The sequence below is a fragment of the Capricornis sumatraensis genome, chromosome 1 (assembly GCF_032405125.1).
Source record: "Capricornis sumatraensis isolate serow.1 chromosome 1, serow.2, whole genome shotgun sequence".
Classification (NCBI taxonomy): Eukaryota; Metazoa; Chordata; class Mammalia; order Artiodactyla; family Bovidae; genus Capricornis; species Capricornis sumatraensis.
The window spans coordinates 241,126,095-241,143,357 of NC_091069.1; the positions used below are offsets into that span (position 1 = coordinate 241,126,095).

Genomic DNA, 17,263 nt, shown 5'->3' on the forward strand with positions numbered 1-17,263 from the left:
TGAACTAATATTAATTTGTTCTGAATAAATGTAGAATTAACTAAAGAGGTTTCTATACAGAATTGGGTTGATTTAGGATTGGAATAGGGGAGAAAAGGAAATAATAGTGATAAGAAAACACAGTACAGATACTGGGACTGTTTCACAAGATAAGATTTCTCTGTCTGTATACATTTGCATTGTAGTCACTTGCTTGTTTCTGTATCTTACCACTGTAATTATAATGTTCTCTCTGAGTTATACGGAAACCAGAGAAGGCACAGTGAGTCCTTAGCCAGGATACAGTCATGGTTTGTGTGGGAAACACGGAGGAAGTGTACTGACCACAGTATTTGCTTTAAAATTGTTAGATAGCTCCACATGATTGTCTCTGAGATTTATTCTCTTGGAATGTTATTTTTATTTTTTAATTGAAGCCACATAGAGCTGACAAAGTTCTCTGACAAATCTGTGTGCTTTGTTACATGCTGTACAGTTAGAAGTACAGATTAAAATACACAAATAAGTTTTTAAAAGATCAGTGACCTTTCCTTTAGGCAAAAGCACAAAATTGGAGTTCGGCTTCTTAAAAAGTTCATAATTTTTCACAGAAACTTAATGGATATGCTAATATAAATTTCCAGAGATTGAAATTAGGAATCTGAATTTCACACATTGAATATTGTGAAATTGAATTCCATAAAATAAATGAATGAATTTGAGGTTATTGGTATTAAGTTCTTATTTTCTTTTGTAACTTCTAATTTTTTACAAATTAGAAATAAGTAGGCTTTTAAAAAATCATTTTGTTCTTTCTTGAAACTTTTAGAATATAAATTATTGTATAGTATTCTTTTCAAATACATACATTTTGAGTTAGACCTTTCAATATTTAAAATTAAAAATGTATAAAATTATTTCCCCCTTAAATTTTCTTAGCTCATTATCCAGCTCAAGTGTCCCTTGCTTAATAGAACATACTTATCAAAGTTAAGAACTTGAAAAATTATGCAGAACATGACATTGTGAAATTACTTCTTATTTTGCTTGGATCTCTGTACTAGCTGGCAGCAAGATAAACTCTTACCAATTAGGTGCAGACTTCCAACTATTACTAGTTTTAAATTCTAAAAAATTCCTTCCAGCCCCCAAATACTAATAGTTCTGACCATAATTTGATTAAAAATTGTTTATATTACAGAAAGAATAAAAAAGACATATTCTGCCATTTACTGAATGATCCTAAATTTTAAACAGTTTCTAAACAACTAAAATTTATTTCAACAGACATTGGGGTAAAGTGATTTTTCCAAAGTAGCAAGTGTTTCAAGTCCTAGGGTTTGTGTCTACGCATTTTTTATTCCTACAAAAGTTTTAAGTGACACCATCTGGAGTGATTCCATGGGTTAGTCCTGGAAGTAAGTGAAATTAATAATTTCTCAGCTTTGACAGCTCTACTTTTAAGGAATGAGTATGTAATCATGGTGGTTGTGTTTAGTGGTCTGGATTTTATTGATGGTTCAACATTTTCCTAGGTAGGACTGGAAGCTGGATGTTGGCTTTTCCTTTTTTTTTTATTTTTATTTTTTTTATTTATTTTTATTTTATTTTATTTTTTTTAATTTTAAAATCTTTAATTCTTACATGTGTTCCCAAACATGAACCCCCCTCCCACCTCCCTCCCCATAACATCTCTGTGGGTCATCCCCATGCACCAGCCCCAAGCATGCTGTATCCTGTGTCAGACATTGACTGGCGATTCAATTCTTACATGATAGTATACATGATAGAATGCCATTCTCCCAAATCATCCCACCCTCTCCCTCTCCCTCTGAGTCCAAAAGTCCGTTATACACCACTGTGTCTTTTTTCCTGTCTTGCATACAGTGTCGTCATTGCTATCTTTCTAAATTCCATATATATGTGTTAGTATACTGTATTGGTGTTTTTCTTTCTGGCTTACTTCACTCTGTATAATCGGCTCCAGTTTCATCCATCTCATCAGAACTGATTCAAATGAATTCTTTTTAACGGCTGAGTAATACTCCATTGTGTACATGTACCAAAGCTTTCTTATCCATTCATCTGCTGATGGACATCTAGGTTGTTTCCATGTCCTGGCTATTATAAACAGTGCTGCGATGAACATTGGGGTACATGTGTCTCTTTCAATTCTGGTTTCCTCGGTGTGTATGCCCAGCAGTGGGATTGCTGGGTCATAAGGTAGTTCTATTTGCAATTTTTTAAGGAATCTCCACACTGTTCTCCATAGTGGCTGTACTAGTTTGCATTCCCACCAACAGTGTGGGAGGGTTCCCTTTTCTCCACACCCTCTCCAGCATTTATTGCTTGCAGATTTTTGGATCGCAGCCATTCTGACTGGTGTGAAGTGGTACCTCATTGTGGTTTTGATTTGCATTTCTCTGATAATGAGTGATGTTGAGCATCTTTTCATGTGTTTGTTAGCCATCCGTATGTCTTCTTTGGAGAAATGTCTATTTAGTTCTTTGGCCCATTTTTTGATTGGGTTGTTTATTTTTCTGGAATTGAGCTGCATAAGTTGCTTGTATATTTTTGAGATTAGTTGTTTGTCAGTTGCTTCATTTGCTATTATTTTCTCCCATTCAGAAGGCTGTCTTTTCACCTTGCTTATATTTTCCTTTGTTGTGCAGAAGCTTTTAATTTTAATTAGATCCCATTTGTTTATTTTTGCTTTTATTTCCAGAATTCTGGGAGGTGGATCATAGAGGATCCTGCTGTGATTTATGTCTGAGAGTGTTTTGCCTATGTTCTCCTCTAGGAGTTTTATAGTTTCTGGTCTTACATTTAGATCTTTAATCCATTTTGAGTTTATTTTTGTGTGCGGTGTTAGAAAGTGATCTAGTTTCATTCTTTTACAAGTGGTTGACCAGTTTTCCCAGCACCACTTGTTCTCCCTCCTACTGCATTGATTATAAGATATGTAAATTATTATTACTATTTTTTTTTACTATTGACATACATTATTGGTTTCTTTGAAAGTATTTTTAAAGATATACTCGTGACTTTGTTTTTGATATCTAAAAACCATTTTAAAAAATTAAAATTCATTTTCAGTTCATTTCCAAGGCAAACTATTCAGTATCACAGTAATCCAAGTCTATGCCCCAACCAGTAACGCTGAAGAAGCTGAATGGTTCTATGAAGACCTACAAGACCGTTTAGAACTAACACCCAAAAAAGATGTCCTTTTCATTATAGGGGACTGGAATGCAAAAGTAGAAAGTCAAGAAACACCTGGAGTAACAGGCAAATTTGGCCTTGGAATACAGAATGAGGCAGGGCAAAGACTAATAGAGTTTTGCCAAGAAAATGCACTGGTCATAGCAAATACCCTCTTCCAACAACACAAGAGAAGACTCTACACATGGACATCACCAGATGGTCAACACCGAAATCAGATTGATTATATTCTATGCAGCCAAAGATGGAAAAGCTCTATACAGTCAACAATAACAAGACTGGGAGCTGACTGTGACTCAGATCATGAACTCCTTATTACCAAATTCAGACTGAAATTCAAGGAAACAGGGAAAACTGCTAGACCATTCAGGTATGACCTCAATCAAATCCCTTATGATTATACAGTGGAAGTGAGAAATAGATTTAAGGGCCTAGATCTGATAGATAGAGTGCCTGATGAACTATGGAATGAGGTTTGTGACATTGTACAGGAGACAAGGATCAAGACCATCTCCATGGAAAAGAAATGCAAAAAAGCAAATTGGCTGCCTGGGGAAGCCTTACAAATAGCTGTGAAAAGAAGAGAAGCGAAAAGCAAAGGAGAAAAGGAAAGATATAAGCATCTGAAGGCAGAATTCCAAAGAATAGCAAGAAGAGATAAGAAAGCCTTCTTCAGCGATCAATGCAAAGAAATAGAGGAAAACAACAGAATGGGAAAGACTAGAGATCTCTTCAAGAAAATTAGAGATACCAAGGGAACACTTCATGCAAAGATGGGCTCGATCAAGGACAGAAATGGTCTGGACCTAACAGAAGCTGAAGATATTAAGAAGAGATGGCAAGAATACACAGAAGAACTGTACAAAAAGGATCTTCATGACCCAGATAATCACGATGGTGTGATCACTCATCTAGAGCCAGACATCCTGGAATGTGAAGTCAAGTGGGCCTTAGAAAGCATCACTACAAACAAAGCTAGTGGAGGTGATGGAATTCCAGTAGAGCTATTTCAAATCCTGAAAGATGATGCTGTGAAAGTGCTGCACTCAACATGCCAGCAAATTTGGAAAACTCGGCAGTGGCCACAGGACTGGAAAAGGTCAGTTTTCATTCCAATCCCAAAGAAAGGCAATGCCAAAGAATGCTCAAACTACCACACAATTGCACTCATCTCACATGCTAGTAAAGTAATGCTCAAAATTCTCCAACCCAGGCTTCAGCAATACGTGAACCATGAACTCCCTGATATTCAAGCTGGTTTTAGAAAAGGCAAAGGAACCAGAGATCAAATTGCCAACATCTGCTGGATCATGGAAAAAGCAGGAGAGTTCCAGAAAAACATCTATTTCTGCTTTATTGACTATGCCAAAGCCTTTGACTGTGTGGATCACAATAAACTGTGGAAAATTCTGAAAGAGATGGGAATACCAGACCACCTGACCTACTTCTTGAGAAATCTGTATGCAGGTCAGGAAGCAACAGTGAGAACTGGACATGGAACAACAGACTGGTTCCAAATAGGAAAAGGAATATGTCAAGGCTGTATATTGTCACCCTGCTTATTTAACTTATATGCAGAGTACATCATGAGAAACGCTGGACTGGAAGAAGCACAAGCCAAAATCAAGATTGCCGGGAGAAATATCAATAAACTCAGATATGCAGATGACATCACTCTTATGGCAGAAAGTGAAGAGGAACTAAGGAGCCTCTTGATGAAAGTGAAAGAGGAGAGTGAAAAAGTTGGCTTAAAGCTCAACATTCAGAAAATGAAGATCATGGCATCCGGTCCCATCACTCCATGGGAAATAGATGGAAAAACAGTGGAAACAGTGTCAGACTTTATTTTCTTGGGCTCCAAAATCACTGCAGTTGGTGACTGCAGCCATGAAATTGAAAGACACTTACTCCTTGGAAGAAAAGTTATGACCAACCTAGATAGCATATTCAAAAGCAGAGACATTACCTTGCCGACTAAGGTCCATCTAGTCAAGGCTATGGTTTTTCCATTAGTCGTGTATGGATGTGAGAGTTGGACTGTGAAGAAGGCTGAGCACCGAAGAATTGATGCTTTTGAATTGTGGTGTTGGAGAAGACTCTTGAGAGTCCCTTGGACTACAAGGAGATCCAACCAGTCCATTCTGAAGGAGATCAACCCTGGGATTTCTTTGGAAGGAATGATGCTGAAGCTGAAACTCCAGTACTTTGGCCACATCATGCGAAGAATTGACTCATTAGAATAGACTCTGATGCTGGGAGGGATTGGGGGCAGGTGGAGAAGGGGAAGACAGATGAGATGGCTGGATGGCATCACCGACTCGATGGACGTGAGTATGAGTGAACTCTGGGAGTTGGTAATGGACAGGGAGGCCTGGCGTGCTGTGATTCATGGGGTCGCAAAGAGTCGGACACGACTGAGCGACTGAACTGAACTCAACTAAACTGAACTGAATGAAAATATACTATTCACTTAATGGAAGTGTTCTTTTCAAACAGGAAAGAATATCCTCTATTTTATTAAGATAGTGGAACCCTTATAGATTTGTACAAATATTTGATGGTTTTTTATTTAATTCATTTGAAGGTGTAGACTAAAGATATTAATAAACTCGTTATCATGTTTTCTTTCAAAAACATTGAATTAAAAGCCAATTTTAGTCTGTTTGTTACCTGGAGAGAAAACCATGAGTTCAGAAGCTAAAAATAAAATGGAATAATCCTACTGATTTTGACTAGTATATGAAAACTATATCTTTTTACTAATGTAGTGGTACTCCTTTTTGTTTGTTTAGCTACATAGAGGTAAGAAGGAAACAATAAAAGGCACCACCGTCTCCTGTGGTCATTCTTCTCTAGTTGTATGTTTGTAAAGTTAGAAAATTTAAATGGGACAGGAAAGTACAAAATGCAGCTCTCCTACCTCTAAAAGTAGCCACCCTAAACAGTTTCTTATGACTCTTTACCAGTAAGAAGAAAAACATCCAAATATATCTAATTTTCAAAAACCATTTAAAAAAGTAATTTTTATTGGAGTATAGTTGACTCACAGTGTTGTGTTAGTTTCTGCTGTGTAGCAGAGTGAATTAGTAATACATACATATACGTCCACTGTTTTAGATTCTTTTCCCATATATGTAGGGCATTACACAGTACTGATTTGAGTTCCCTGTGCTACACAGTAAGTTTTTGTTGGTTATTTTATATATAGTAGTGTGTGTAAGTCAGTCTCCTGGTTTATCCCTCTTTCCCCCCTTAGTAACCATAAGTTTGTTTTCTACGTCTTTGACTCTATTTCTATTTTGTAAAGAGGTTTATTTGTATGCTGTTTTTAGACTCCGCATATGCCCTGTCTGACTTAATTCACTCAGTGTGACCATCTCAGGTCCACCTTTATTGCTGCAGATGGTGTGATTTGATACTTGTTTATGGCTGAGTAATATCCCATGTATATATGTACCATATCTTCTTTATCCATTCCTCTGTTGATGGACATCCAAACAAATTTGATTTTAAAATATATCTGATCACATAAACACAGTTTTTTTACCTTGCTTTTAAAATTTAATGTATCTTTTAAATACTCCTGTGTCAGTGCATATAAATCTGATTTTTTAAATTAAGATATCTGCATAATGTTCTTGCATGCTAAAATTTAACTAGGTCTCTGTTGATGGGCACTTTGGTTTTTGGTTGTTTTGAGTTTTTTGCTGTTACAGTTGAACAGTATTCTTCTTAAGTTATGTATAGATGAGTTTTTGTGAGTAGATTTTAGCAGTGGGATTAATGATGGTATGTGGTATATGTATTTAAAAATTTTGTTGGATGTTGCTTCCTCTACCTACCCAAGATGCTGTTCATGAGCCTGTTTACACTGTTGCCCAAACTGGCAGGTAGCTGACTTTTTTGTCTCTTCCAACCTTAAGAGGAAAATGGCATCTCGTAGTTTAATTTGCTGGTGACTCAGACGGTAAAGGCAACCCACTCTAGTATTCTTGCCTGGAGAATCCCAGGGACGGGGGAGCCTGGTGGGCTGCTGTCTATGGGGTCGCACAAAGTCGGACACCACTGAAGTGACTGAGCAAAGTAAAGAATCCCCCTGCAATGCAGGAGACCCAGGTTTGATTCCTAGGTTGGGCAGATCCCCTGCAGAAGGGAATGGCTATCCACTCCCTTGAGAATTCTTGCCTTGAAAAGTTCCATAGATAGAGGAGCCTGGCGGGCTACAGTCTGTGGGATCACAAAGAGTCAGACACAGCTGAGCGACTTTCACAGTTTAATTTGCATTTCTTTATTTAGGAATGAGGCAGAAAACCCTTTTTTAATTTTGCTGGTTCTTTATGTTTCTTTTTTAAATAAACTGTTTATATCCTTTGCCTCTTTTTCAAATTTTTTTCCCTGTTGTATGAGCTCTAAGTGGGAGGGTGGGGTGGGAGGGGAGTTGGCCCTTTATATGCCTTATGTGTTGCAGATATTTATCCAGCCTATTACTTTCTCTACTTTGTTATTTCAACTTTATGTAGTCAAACGTATCCTTACTGGCGTTTGTAAATGTTGACCTTGTCAGTGAGATTCTATGTACTACAATAGAATTTTAGGCTAGACCTGTTTAGATTTACCTGAAACTTTTAATGAAAATTTACCATATAGTCTGTTATTCAGTCACTAAGTCACGTCTGACTTTTTGTGACCCCATGGACTATAGCGCACCAGGCTCCTCTGTGTACCACACTATCTCCTGGACTTGGCTCAAATTCGTCTTGATCAAAATTCCAGCAGGTTTTTCTCATAGAAATAGAAAAACTGATGCTAAAATTAATGTGGAAATGTTAAAGATAAAAAGCCAGAATGATCTTGAAAGAGCACACATTTGGAGAATTTATACTGTACTTGATTTTCAGATATACTAGAAAACTACAGTAATCAAGAAAGTGTTATATAGACTTAAGATCGATGAAACAGATTCAGTTCAGTTCAGTCGCTCTGTTGTGTCTGACACTGCAACACCATGAAATGCAGCACGACAGGCTTCCCTGTCCTTCATTATCTCCCAGAGTTTGCTCAAACTCATGTCCATTGGGTCAGTGATGCCATCCAACCATCTCATCCTCTTTAGCCCCCTTCTCTTGCCTATAATCTTTCCCAGCATCAGGGTCTTTTCCAGTTAGTCAGCTCTTCATATCAGGTGGCCAAAGTATTGGAGCTTCAGCTTCAGCAACAGTACTTCCAGTGATTATTCAGAGTTAATTTCCTTTAGGATTGACTGTTTTGATCTCCAGCCCAAGAGACTTTCAAGAGTCCTCTTCAGCACCATAATTCAAAAGCATCAATTCTTTGGCTCTCAGCCTTCTTTGAGATAGTTCCTTACTAATATCAGAAAATATTGGTGTCATAAGTGTAATATCATCATACTATATATGACAATATTTTTTTCTTTATATACAGATCAAGCTTCTGAAATTCAGGTGACAATGATGCTCACCGAAAGTTGTAAGCTCCGAGGTCTTCATCACAGGTAAGAGCAGAAACCACTCAGCATTTAAGTGTTAGGTACTTGGTAACATAGTATGCTATGTTTTTTAAAAATGTTATAGTGTGTTCTTAATTGAAAGCCTTTTTGGAATAGCTTAATTTTTTTCTTGAATATAAAAATGAAATGCATGCTCATTGCACAAAATTTAAAAACATAATGTAAAGAAGAGTGTATAAGCTCACATCTAGGTAATTATAGCTGAGCTTTCAGGAAAGGGCTAATATTTATGTCTATATTTCCCTTTAAAAAGTAGGATAATGATATACATATGATAAAAAAATATTTGTTAGGAAATTTTGCGCATCTAGAGCAGGGGTCCCCAGGCCTATTAGGAACTGGGCTGCACGACAGGAAGTGAATGGCTGGTGATCTAGCAAAGCTTCATCTCCCGCTCCCCTTTGCTTAGTTTACCACCTGAATCCCCTCGCCCCCGCCACGTCTGTGGATAAATTGTCTTCCACAAATCCAGTCCCTGGTGCCACACAGGTTGGGGACCTCCAATGTAGAGTACCAAAGACCAGAATAGAAACACCAATAAGCCCACAGCTTAAATTCATTGATAGTTTACATTTTGCCGTTTGTGCTGTGCATGTCTGTATCATTCATTTATTTAGATAGATACAGATAGATAGGTATTTGTGATTGTGGAAATATTTTAAACTAAATTGGATATCTCAGCACTTTTAATGCATTTCTAGCATGCAATTTTCCAAAACATTGAGAATATTTTCCTACAAAATCACAATAGTATTATCTTTAATAAGGTTAGCATCCTTCTTGTTATAGCAAAATAATGTATTTAACTTTTCATGTAAGTAACTAGATTCATATCCATATTTTAAAAGACTGCTTGTAGTTCATTAAATGGTGCATCAAATTTTATTTAACTAGTCTCTTATCATTAGTTTTCAGTATGATTTTTTTAAAGATACATATAGTTCTATTATATGAAGAAAAATTTTTAAAAGCTTGATAGCAGTCCTTTTCCAGAGCTATAACAAGATATTCTAACTTCTGAGCCAAAAGGGGCATAATTATAGTATCACATTATGTAGCGGTATCAGTGTTTGGGCAACGTGTTTGTTGTTGTTGTAAAGCACTGTACAGAGTCAGTTTAATTTGTGTGCCTACTGGAAATTTGGTCAGTTATGTTTGAAAAATGGGAGGGTGACCATCGTTATTGGAAGATATTTATAGACTTCTAGGAAAAAATAAAGTAATATGTGCAAAAGGTATCATACATTGTAATTTCTGTGTACTTTGAGCAGTTACTTGAGTTCTGCAAAAAAATGTGCAGTTTTATTTTTTAATTTTATTTATACTTCAGTTCATATTCAAAAGAATTTGAGGATGTAAAAAGGCAGCTATAGTAAGATAAAAAAAATGGTAATGAAAACGAAACTGAGTTTTTTGGCATTGTGATGCTGGAAAAGCCAACAATAAGGAGACAAAGCAACTCTTAGCTTCTGGGCAAGCAAGGCTGAAGGAAGTATTACAATTTGTTATATCTCAGTATTAGAAGAGAAGGAAATGTACATGTTTCCTGGCGGAGAAAAGATTTTCTGGCTTCATACTCTGAGACAGATGTCTCATTAGGTTTATCATATATTTGGGACATTGATTAAGTTAGTGAACATTGAAAATAAAGCAGCCAGAGACTTTTGAAAAAAATTGACCACACAGTAATGAGGGGCTAAAAATGTCCTTTCGAAGGATTAAAGTCGTGTACTTTTAAGAATATGACCTTGCATTGGCCTGATTCACTGATTTAATCCAAGAATAGAACTCATTTGAAGAGGAATGGATAGATAACTCATTCCTTAGATTATATTTTCTGAAAAAAGCTACATTTTATTTCCTCTGAGTAACAAGATAAGAACTGGGTAATGATGAACTGGGAAGTGTTCTTGTTGACAGTGTTGGGAGTACATTATTTATCATGCTGACCCTTGGGGGAAAAACCAAAATGTTAAATACTAGTGTATAATATTAACCTAATACTTAGGTGCTTAGCTAGTATTCTTACTCTGATGAAAGATCTGCACCACATCAGCACAAAAGTGGGTGGCAGGGATAAAAATAGACAAAGCCAGAATTTTCTCATGAAGCAGTTTCATATCCATGGTAGCCCAAAGGTGCTCTGGCTGACAAATGTTCACAGCAAGTATTCGTAGCATTTTCTCAGGCAGCTTTAAGCTGGATTTTCCAGAATCCAACTAGGATGAATTAGTAGCCACAAGATACCCTTTGGAGAAGGAAATGGCACCCCATTCCAGTATTCTTGCCTGGAGAATCCTGTGGACGGAGGAGCCTGGTGGGCTGCTGTTTATGGGGTCACACAGAGTCGGACATGACTGAAGCGACTTAGCAAGATACGCTTAGATGGTGGAATGGGATGACTTACTGAATTAGGGTTATTTGTTACTGCACGTTCAGTGATTAGGGGCAGTCTTCTAAAGATAGGTTATGGTTTGATCCTGATTAATTGTTCCTTCCAGTCATAAAGTGATACCAGGACTCCTAGGTTTTAAATTAGCAAAATACATTGTTAATATGTAGAACGTATATGGTTCTTTCTACTCATGGTAGGAATTTATTTCATTTATAAGGGGACTAGGGTCTACAATACATTTCTTTTTGACTCCTGATGTCTAGACTATAAGAAAATTAGAGATACCAAGGGAACATTTCATGCAAAGATGGGTACCATAAAGGACAGAAATGTCGTGGACCTAACAGAAGCAGAAGATATTAAGAAGAGGTGGCAAGAATACACAGAAGAACTGTACAAAAAAGATCTTCGTGACCCAGATAACCACGATGGTGTGATCACTCACCTAGAGCCAGACATCTTGGAATGTGAAGTCGAATGCTGAGAAGACTCAGCAGTGGTCACAGGACTGGAAAAGGTCAATTTTCATTCCAGTCACAAGGGCAATGCCAAATAATGTTCAAACTACTGCACAATTGCACTCGTCTCACACGCTAGCAAAGTGATGCTCAAAATTCTCCAAGCCAGTCATCAACAGTACATGAACTGTGAAGTTCCAGATGTTCAGGCTGGATTTAGAAAAGACAGAGGAACCAGAGATCAAATTGCCAAGATCCATTGGATCATCAAAAAAGCAAGAGAGTTACAGAAAAACATCTACTTCATTGATTACACCAAAGCCTTTGTGTAGATCACAACAAACTTGGGAAAATTCTTCAAGAGATGGGAATACCAGACCACCTGACCTACCTCCTGAGAAATCTGTATGCAGGTCAAGAAGCAACAGTTAGAACCAGACAATGGACTGGTTCCAAATAGGAAAAGGAGTATGTCAAGGCTGTATATTGTCACCCTGCTTATTTAACTTATACTCAGAGTACATCATGCGAAATACTGGGCTGGATGAAGCACAAGCTGGAATCAAGATTTCTGGGAGAAATATCTATAATCTCAGATATGCAGATGACACCACCCTTATGGCAGAAAGTGAAGAAGAAATGAAGAGCCTCTTGATGAAAATGAAAGAGAAGAGTGAAAAAGCTGGCTTCAAACTCAACATTCAGAAAACTAAGATCATAGCATCTGGTCGCATCACTCCATGGCAAACAGGTGGTGAAACAATGGAAACAGTGACAGACTTTATTTTCTTGGGCTCCAGAATCACTGCAGATGGTGACTGCAACCATGAAATTAAAAGACTTGCTCCTTGGGAGAAGCTGTGACCAACCTAGACAGCATATTAAAAAGCAGAGCCATTACCTTGCTGACAAAGGTCTGTCTAGCAAAGCTATGGTTTTTCCAGCAGTCATGTATGGATGTGAGAGTTGGACTGTAAAGAAAGCTGAGCACTGAAAAACTGTTGCTTTTGAACTATGGTGTTGTAGAAGATTCTTGAGAGTCCCTTGGACTGTAAGAAGATCAAACTAGTTGATCCTAAAGGAAATCAGTCCTGAGTATTCATTGGAAGGACTGATGCTGAGGCTGAAGCTCCAATATTTTGGCCACCTGATGTGAAGAACTGACTCATTGGAAAAGACCCTGATGCTGGGAAAGATTGAAGGCAGGAGGAGAGGGGGATGACAGAGGATGAGATGGTTGGATGGCATCACCGACTTGATGGACATAAGTTTGAGCACTCCAGGAGTTGCTGATGGACAGGGAATCTTGGTGTGCTGCAGTCCATAGGGTTGCAAAGAGTCAGACACAACTGAGCGACTGAACTGAGCTGTCTGGACTGCTCATGGCTATGTTTATGCATTTGTTTATTCATTGTTTTGTTCTCCTTTATTAAGTGCCCATTTTGCACTTGGAATGCTGCCAAGCATGAGGGTTAAAAATCAGATAATGATCTTTAGTAATCAGATTATAGAATTTATCAAGCAAACTCAATATACTCAGCAACAAATGACGCCTGGTTTCTGATTTTACCCTTTTTAAAAAAACTAGGTTTGGTATGTAATTCATCATGTTTACTTTATTTTTTACCTTCTATGATTAAGAGTTGTAAAGGACTGAAATATTTTAGAGCATTTTGAAATTCTGTTCACTCCTTTTTCCAGTGGAATTTTTGAGAATAATTTTTATTGTAAGTTAAAATAGCTGTATAAATAAAAGATAGCTATCAGTTTACTTAAATTCCATTAGGACTGCTTCATAAGAAGTACTTGAACTATTTTTCTTGTGGTTTGACTCTCCATAGGCCCAAGAGTGCCTGATGGTAGGCACTTTGCTGAATGCCTCATGGCTCTCACTCTGCAGGCCCACTCGGCAAGATGGAGAATTGTACTATTCTTGTCTCGACTCCCCCCAGAACCTACCTTTCCTTTATACACCTGCTTCTGCTCCCATCTACTCTTTTTATAGATCCCAGACCTTCCTCTTTATCATCTTTCCCTTTATAAACTGGGCAAAATGAAGAGCAGCCATCTGTTCTTTGAAACATTTTTGTGCAGCTTGTTATTTCTCCTGGAGGGCTTTTAAATAAAGGGTAAATGCTTTGATCTCATCCAGCAAACTTACTGTGCTTGAGTCAGAGTCCTTTAACTCTGCTCAGTGAATTTCAGTCATTAAGAAAGGAGCAGAAAAATAATTTTGAAAGTTTAATAGATTGGACAGCTCTTTCACATACCTCTGAAGTCATAGTAGGTTCACTTAAACCTGAGTTCACACCTGTTCATCATTTTTTCCACTTTTATTGAGAAATAATTGACATATCACTGTATAAGTTTCAAACATACAGCATGATGGTTTGATTTATATATATTGTGAAATGATTACTGCAGTACATTCAGCTAACATTATCTTCTTATATAGATACAATAAAAGGGAAAGAATAAAGGAAAAAAGTTTCCTCCTTGTGATGAGAGCTCTTAGGTTTACTCTCAATCTGTTAGCTGTAGTCATCAGGTTGGCTCAGAGGGTAGAGTGTCTGCCTGCAATGCAGGAGACCTGGGTTCAATCACTGCGTTGGGAAGATCCCCTGGAGAAGGAAATGGCAACCCACTCCAGTATTCTTGCCTGGAGAATCCCATGGACAGAGGAGCCTGGCAGGCTACAGTCCATGGGGTCGCAAAGAGTCGGACACGACTGAGCGACTTCACTTCCGTACTTATAATGAGAAGTCTGTACCTTTTGATCACCTCCCTCCAATCCTCCTGCTGCAGTCATTTTAGGATGTATGGGACTTGGTGTGAAAAGAAGCTCTGTCTTGCTCCCCTGGTAGGGAATATCCAATGATCGAGGGGAAAACAGGGTTTTAGAATCAGTTGAAGACTTGACGTTTTCCTTCATGTGCTTGCTGTTATTCTTGGCAGATACCCTTATCACTTACCCCTGCATGGATTACCTCCCCTGTGAAGTAGAACTAATCATCGCTGCCACTCCCAGGCTGTAATACAAGCAAGAAGCCTTACAGAGAGGTTACCACATACAAGTGTACTGATCTAGTCCTCATTTTCCTGGCTCCACAGGATCAGTGCTTTCCATCTTAGTAGCTCCTGCACAGCAGAAGGGGGGCCCATAGCTTTCACTTGTGCACTGTTAGGCCAAAATTGTGTGACTGTGGTTTTGATAAATATATACTCAATTGAAACAATGTAGCAAATACAGAAAAGCAAGGTAGGAATGATCTAAAGTCCCATAACTCAGACAACAACTCTGGCACATTTTTGTGCAGAGTTTTACTATTCTTCTACTATATTTGTAATTATCCTGCAAATGTGTGAATTTTGTATCTTGTTTTCCTATAATGTAAGCTTTTACTCATATTCTATAGCATCTCTTTGTGACTGTTTTGTATACTAGCCTATTATTTGGCTGTACTTTCTTACTTTTGGACAATCATGTCGTTTGCAACTTTTTACTAATAATCCTGCATTAACTATCCTTGTTCATATAGCTTTATGTTAAATAATGTTTCCTTATTAATATGCTTAGAGACAATTTTCTAAGTTAAGGAGAAGTGTTTTTAAGGTTGTTGTTTGGTGTTATTTTTTAGATATTTATTAAATGCTTATTTCTTTGGCACAGAATACAAAGCATTGGGTATTTTAAAAAGTTCACTTTAGTTTTTGCCATCTAGGAATTTTCAGCTTAGTGGGGGAAATGAGGTATTAATAATTATGTAAAAAGTTATATAACTTTGGGAAAAATTATTTCCAGTACCAATGGAAGAGATGTCACTAGGCAGAGGATGTATGTATTTATGTCTGCCCTGGAGATTTAAAAAGGAACAATTTTTTTTTTTTAATTACATGCTTGGCTTTTTGCATATCACAGCAACTTTTTATGGTTGGGGGTGTCCCTATGTTAGAGGTGTGGAAATTAAGGCCAAGAAAGATGGTCACCCTGACAGTAAATAGTAAATTTAGGATTTAGAAATCTCATGTGAACTGCTAAGAACTCTTTGGCTTTGTGAGATAGTTTCAGGCTGTTGATTATCATATTCTTTTCTGTAGACTGCATTGGGCCCCTTTTTTTTAAAAGTGTTGATAATGAACCAAGTAAGCTATTATCATATGCTCATCATCAAGTCATCTTTTGGGTCTCTCTGATTACCCTGTAGAGTAACGATTTAGTGTGGCTAGAGTAGTATCTTAGAAGAATCTAGTGCACAGGAAACAGCTTTTGAGTTTTTTCCCTATCAAGAAAGTGGATACTTGGGAAGCATTAAAGTCTATTCTAAAAGAGCTTTATAATTTTACATTTTAAATGGTTATGTGTTTTCAAATAAGTTTGAGAATTTCTTGTTTTCTTTTAGGTTACCTTTATTTTACTACTTTTAATTAAAAATAGCCCCCTGAAGTTTCAGATTTCACTTGTTTTCTCCTGATTTCTTATTATTTTTTAGAAATCTTCTTCCTATTACCAATGTGTGTATAGAAGAAGGAGAAAAGCCCATGGTGATATTGCCTTACATGAATTGGGGGAATCTTAAATTGTTTTTACGGCAGTGCAAATTAGTAGAGGCCAATAATCCGCAGGTGAGAAAAATTTGCCCAAATACCAATTATTTGCCAGTAGCTTCTAAATAATATCTTTGAAAGTAGATGTTAACATTCTTGAATACAAACTGTTTAGAAGTCTGCAAAAAGAAACTCACACTGAACCAGAGGTGTTGCTAACCTGTTGATTTAGAGGAAGATGGTTTGTGATTCCTGTCTTGAGGCTGGTGCTGAAGGTTTTCCCTGTGTAGCCATGTGTGTTATTCATAACCACCTCAGACCCTCTGTAACACCATCTCAGTCATTTTCCTGATAATTCTTTGAAGGTACTTGCAGTAGATCTTTCTTCTAGAAATGAAAACAGACCTTACAGAGGTTGTACTCCCCCCAAAAAAACTGGTGATAGCCAGAGGTATACATTGTGGGGAATAATTTGATAACCAGGATTTCCAACAAGTTGTTGGAGGCTGTGTCCATCAGCATCATGTGCGGGAAAATTTCATTCCTTATGGGCACACTGGCTTCAGAGAGCACATCAGAGTTAGCTGTAAACTTGCATTAATTTGAAAATGGTCCCTAGGGGATAACCTCCTATAAAATAACAAGTTATTTAATTATAAACATTAGAAATATTACCTGGAGAATTCAGCATTCATTGATCAGATGTTTATTGAGCCACTGTTGCATATTCTGGATGTTGGTGTGATACGCCTACCAGATGAGAAATAGTAAACTAAATGGTCAACAGTAAGGACTATAGTGGATATAAGTATAAGCTATGGAAACATACTCTTAGTCAAGAAATAGCTTTTTAAAACTCAGTGTGCAGGTATAAAGTATTTGGGGATAGAGTTAAGATGTGGGATAAAATAAACAACCCAGCAATGTTTTTGTGCTAACCACAAGCATTGTCATTTTCTGTTACCTCAGGCAATTTCTCAACAAGACCTGGTCCACATGGCTATTCAGATTGCCTGTGGAATGAGCTATCTGGCCAGAAGGGAAGTCATCCACAAAGACCTGGCTGCTAGGAACTGCGTGTAGGTGCCATGACTTGTCACTGTGGTTTGATGTTTAGCGCTCCCTAGATTTGGGGTT

At 37.5% G+C, this 17,263-nt stretch overlaps 1 protein-coding gene across 1 annotated transcript in view; it reads left to right on the top strand.

The window, feature by feature from the left end:
- Positions 1-17,263, top strand: part of RYK (receptor like tyrosine kinase) — a 184,073-nt gene that overhangs the window by 137,598 nt on the left and 29,212 nt on the right. Inside the window, exons 14-16 of the mRNA XM_068969315.1 lie at positions 8,644-8,713; positions 16,072-16,204; positions 17,096-17,205. Of these exons, the coding sequence (XP_068825416.1) occupies positions 8,644-8,713; positions 16,072-16,204; positions 17,096-17,205 (313 nt within the window). The remainder of the gene's footprint in view (positions 1-8,643; positions 8,714-16,071; positions 16,205-17,095; positions 17,206-17,263) is intronic.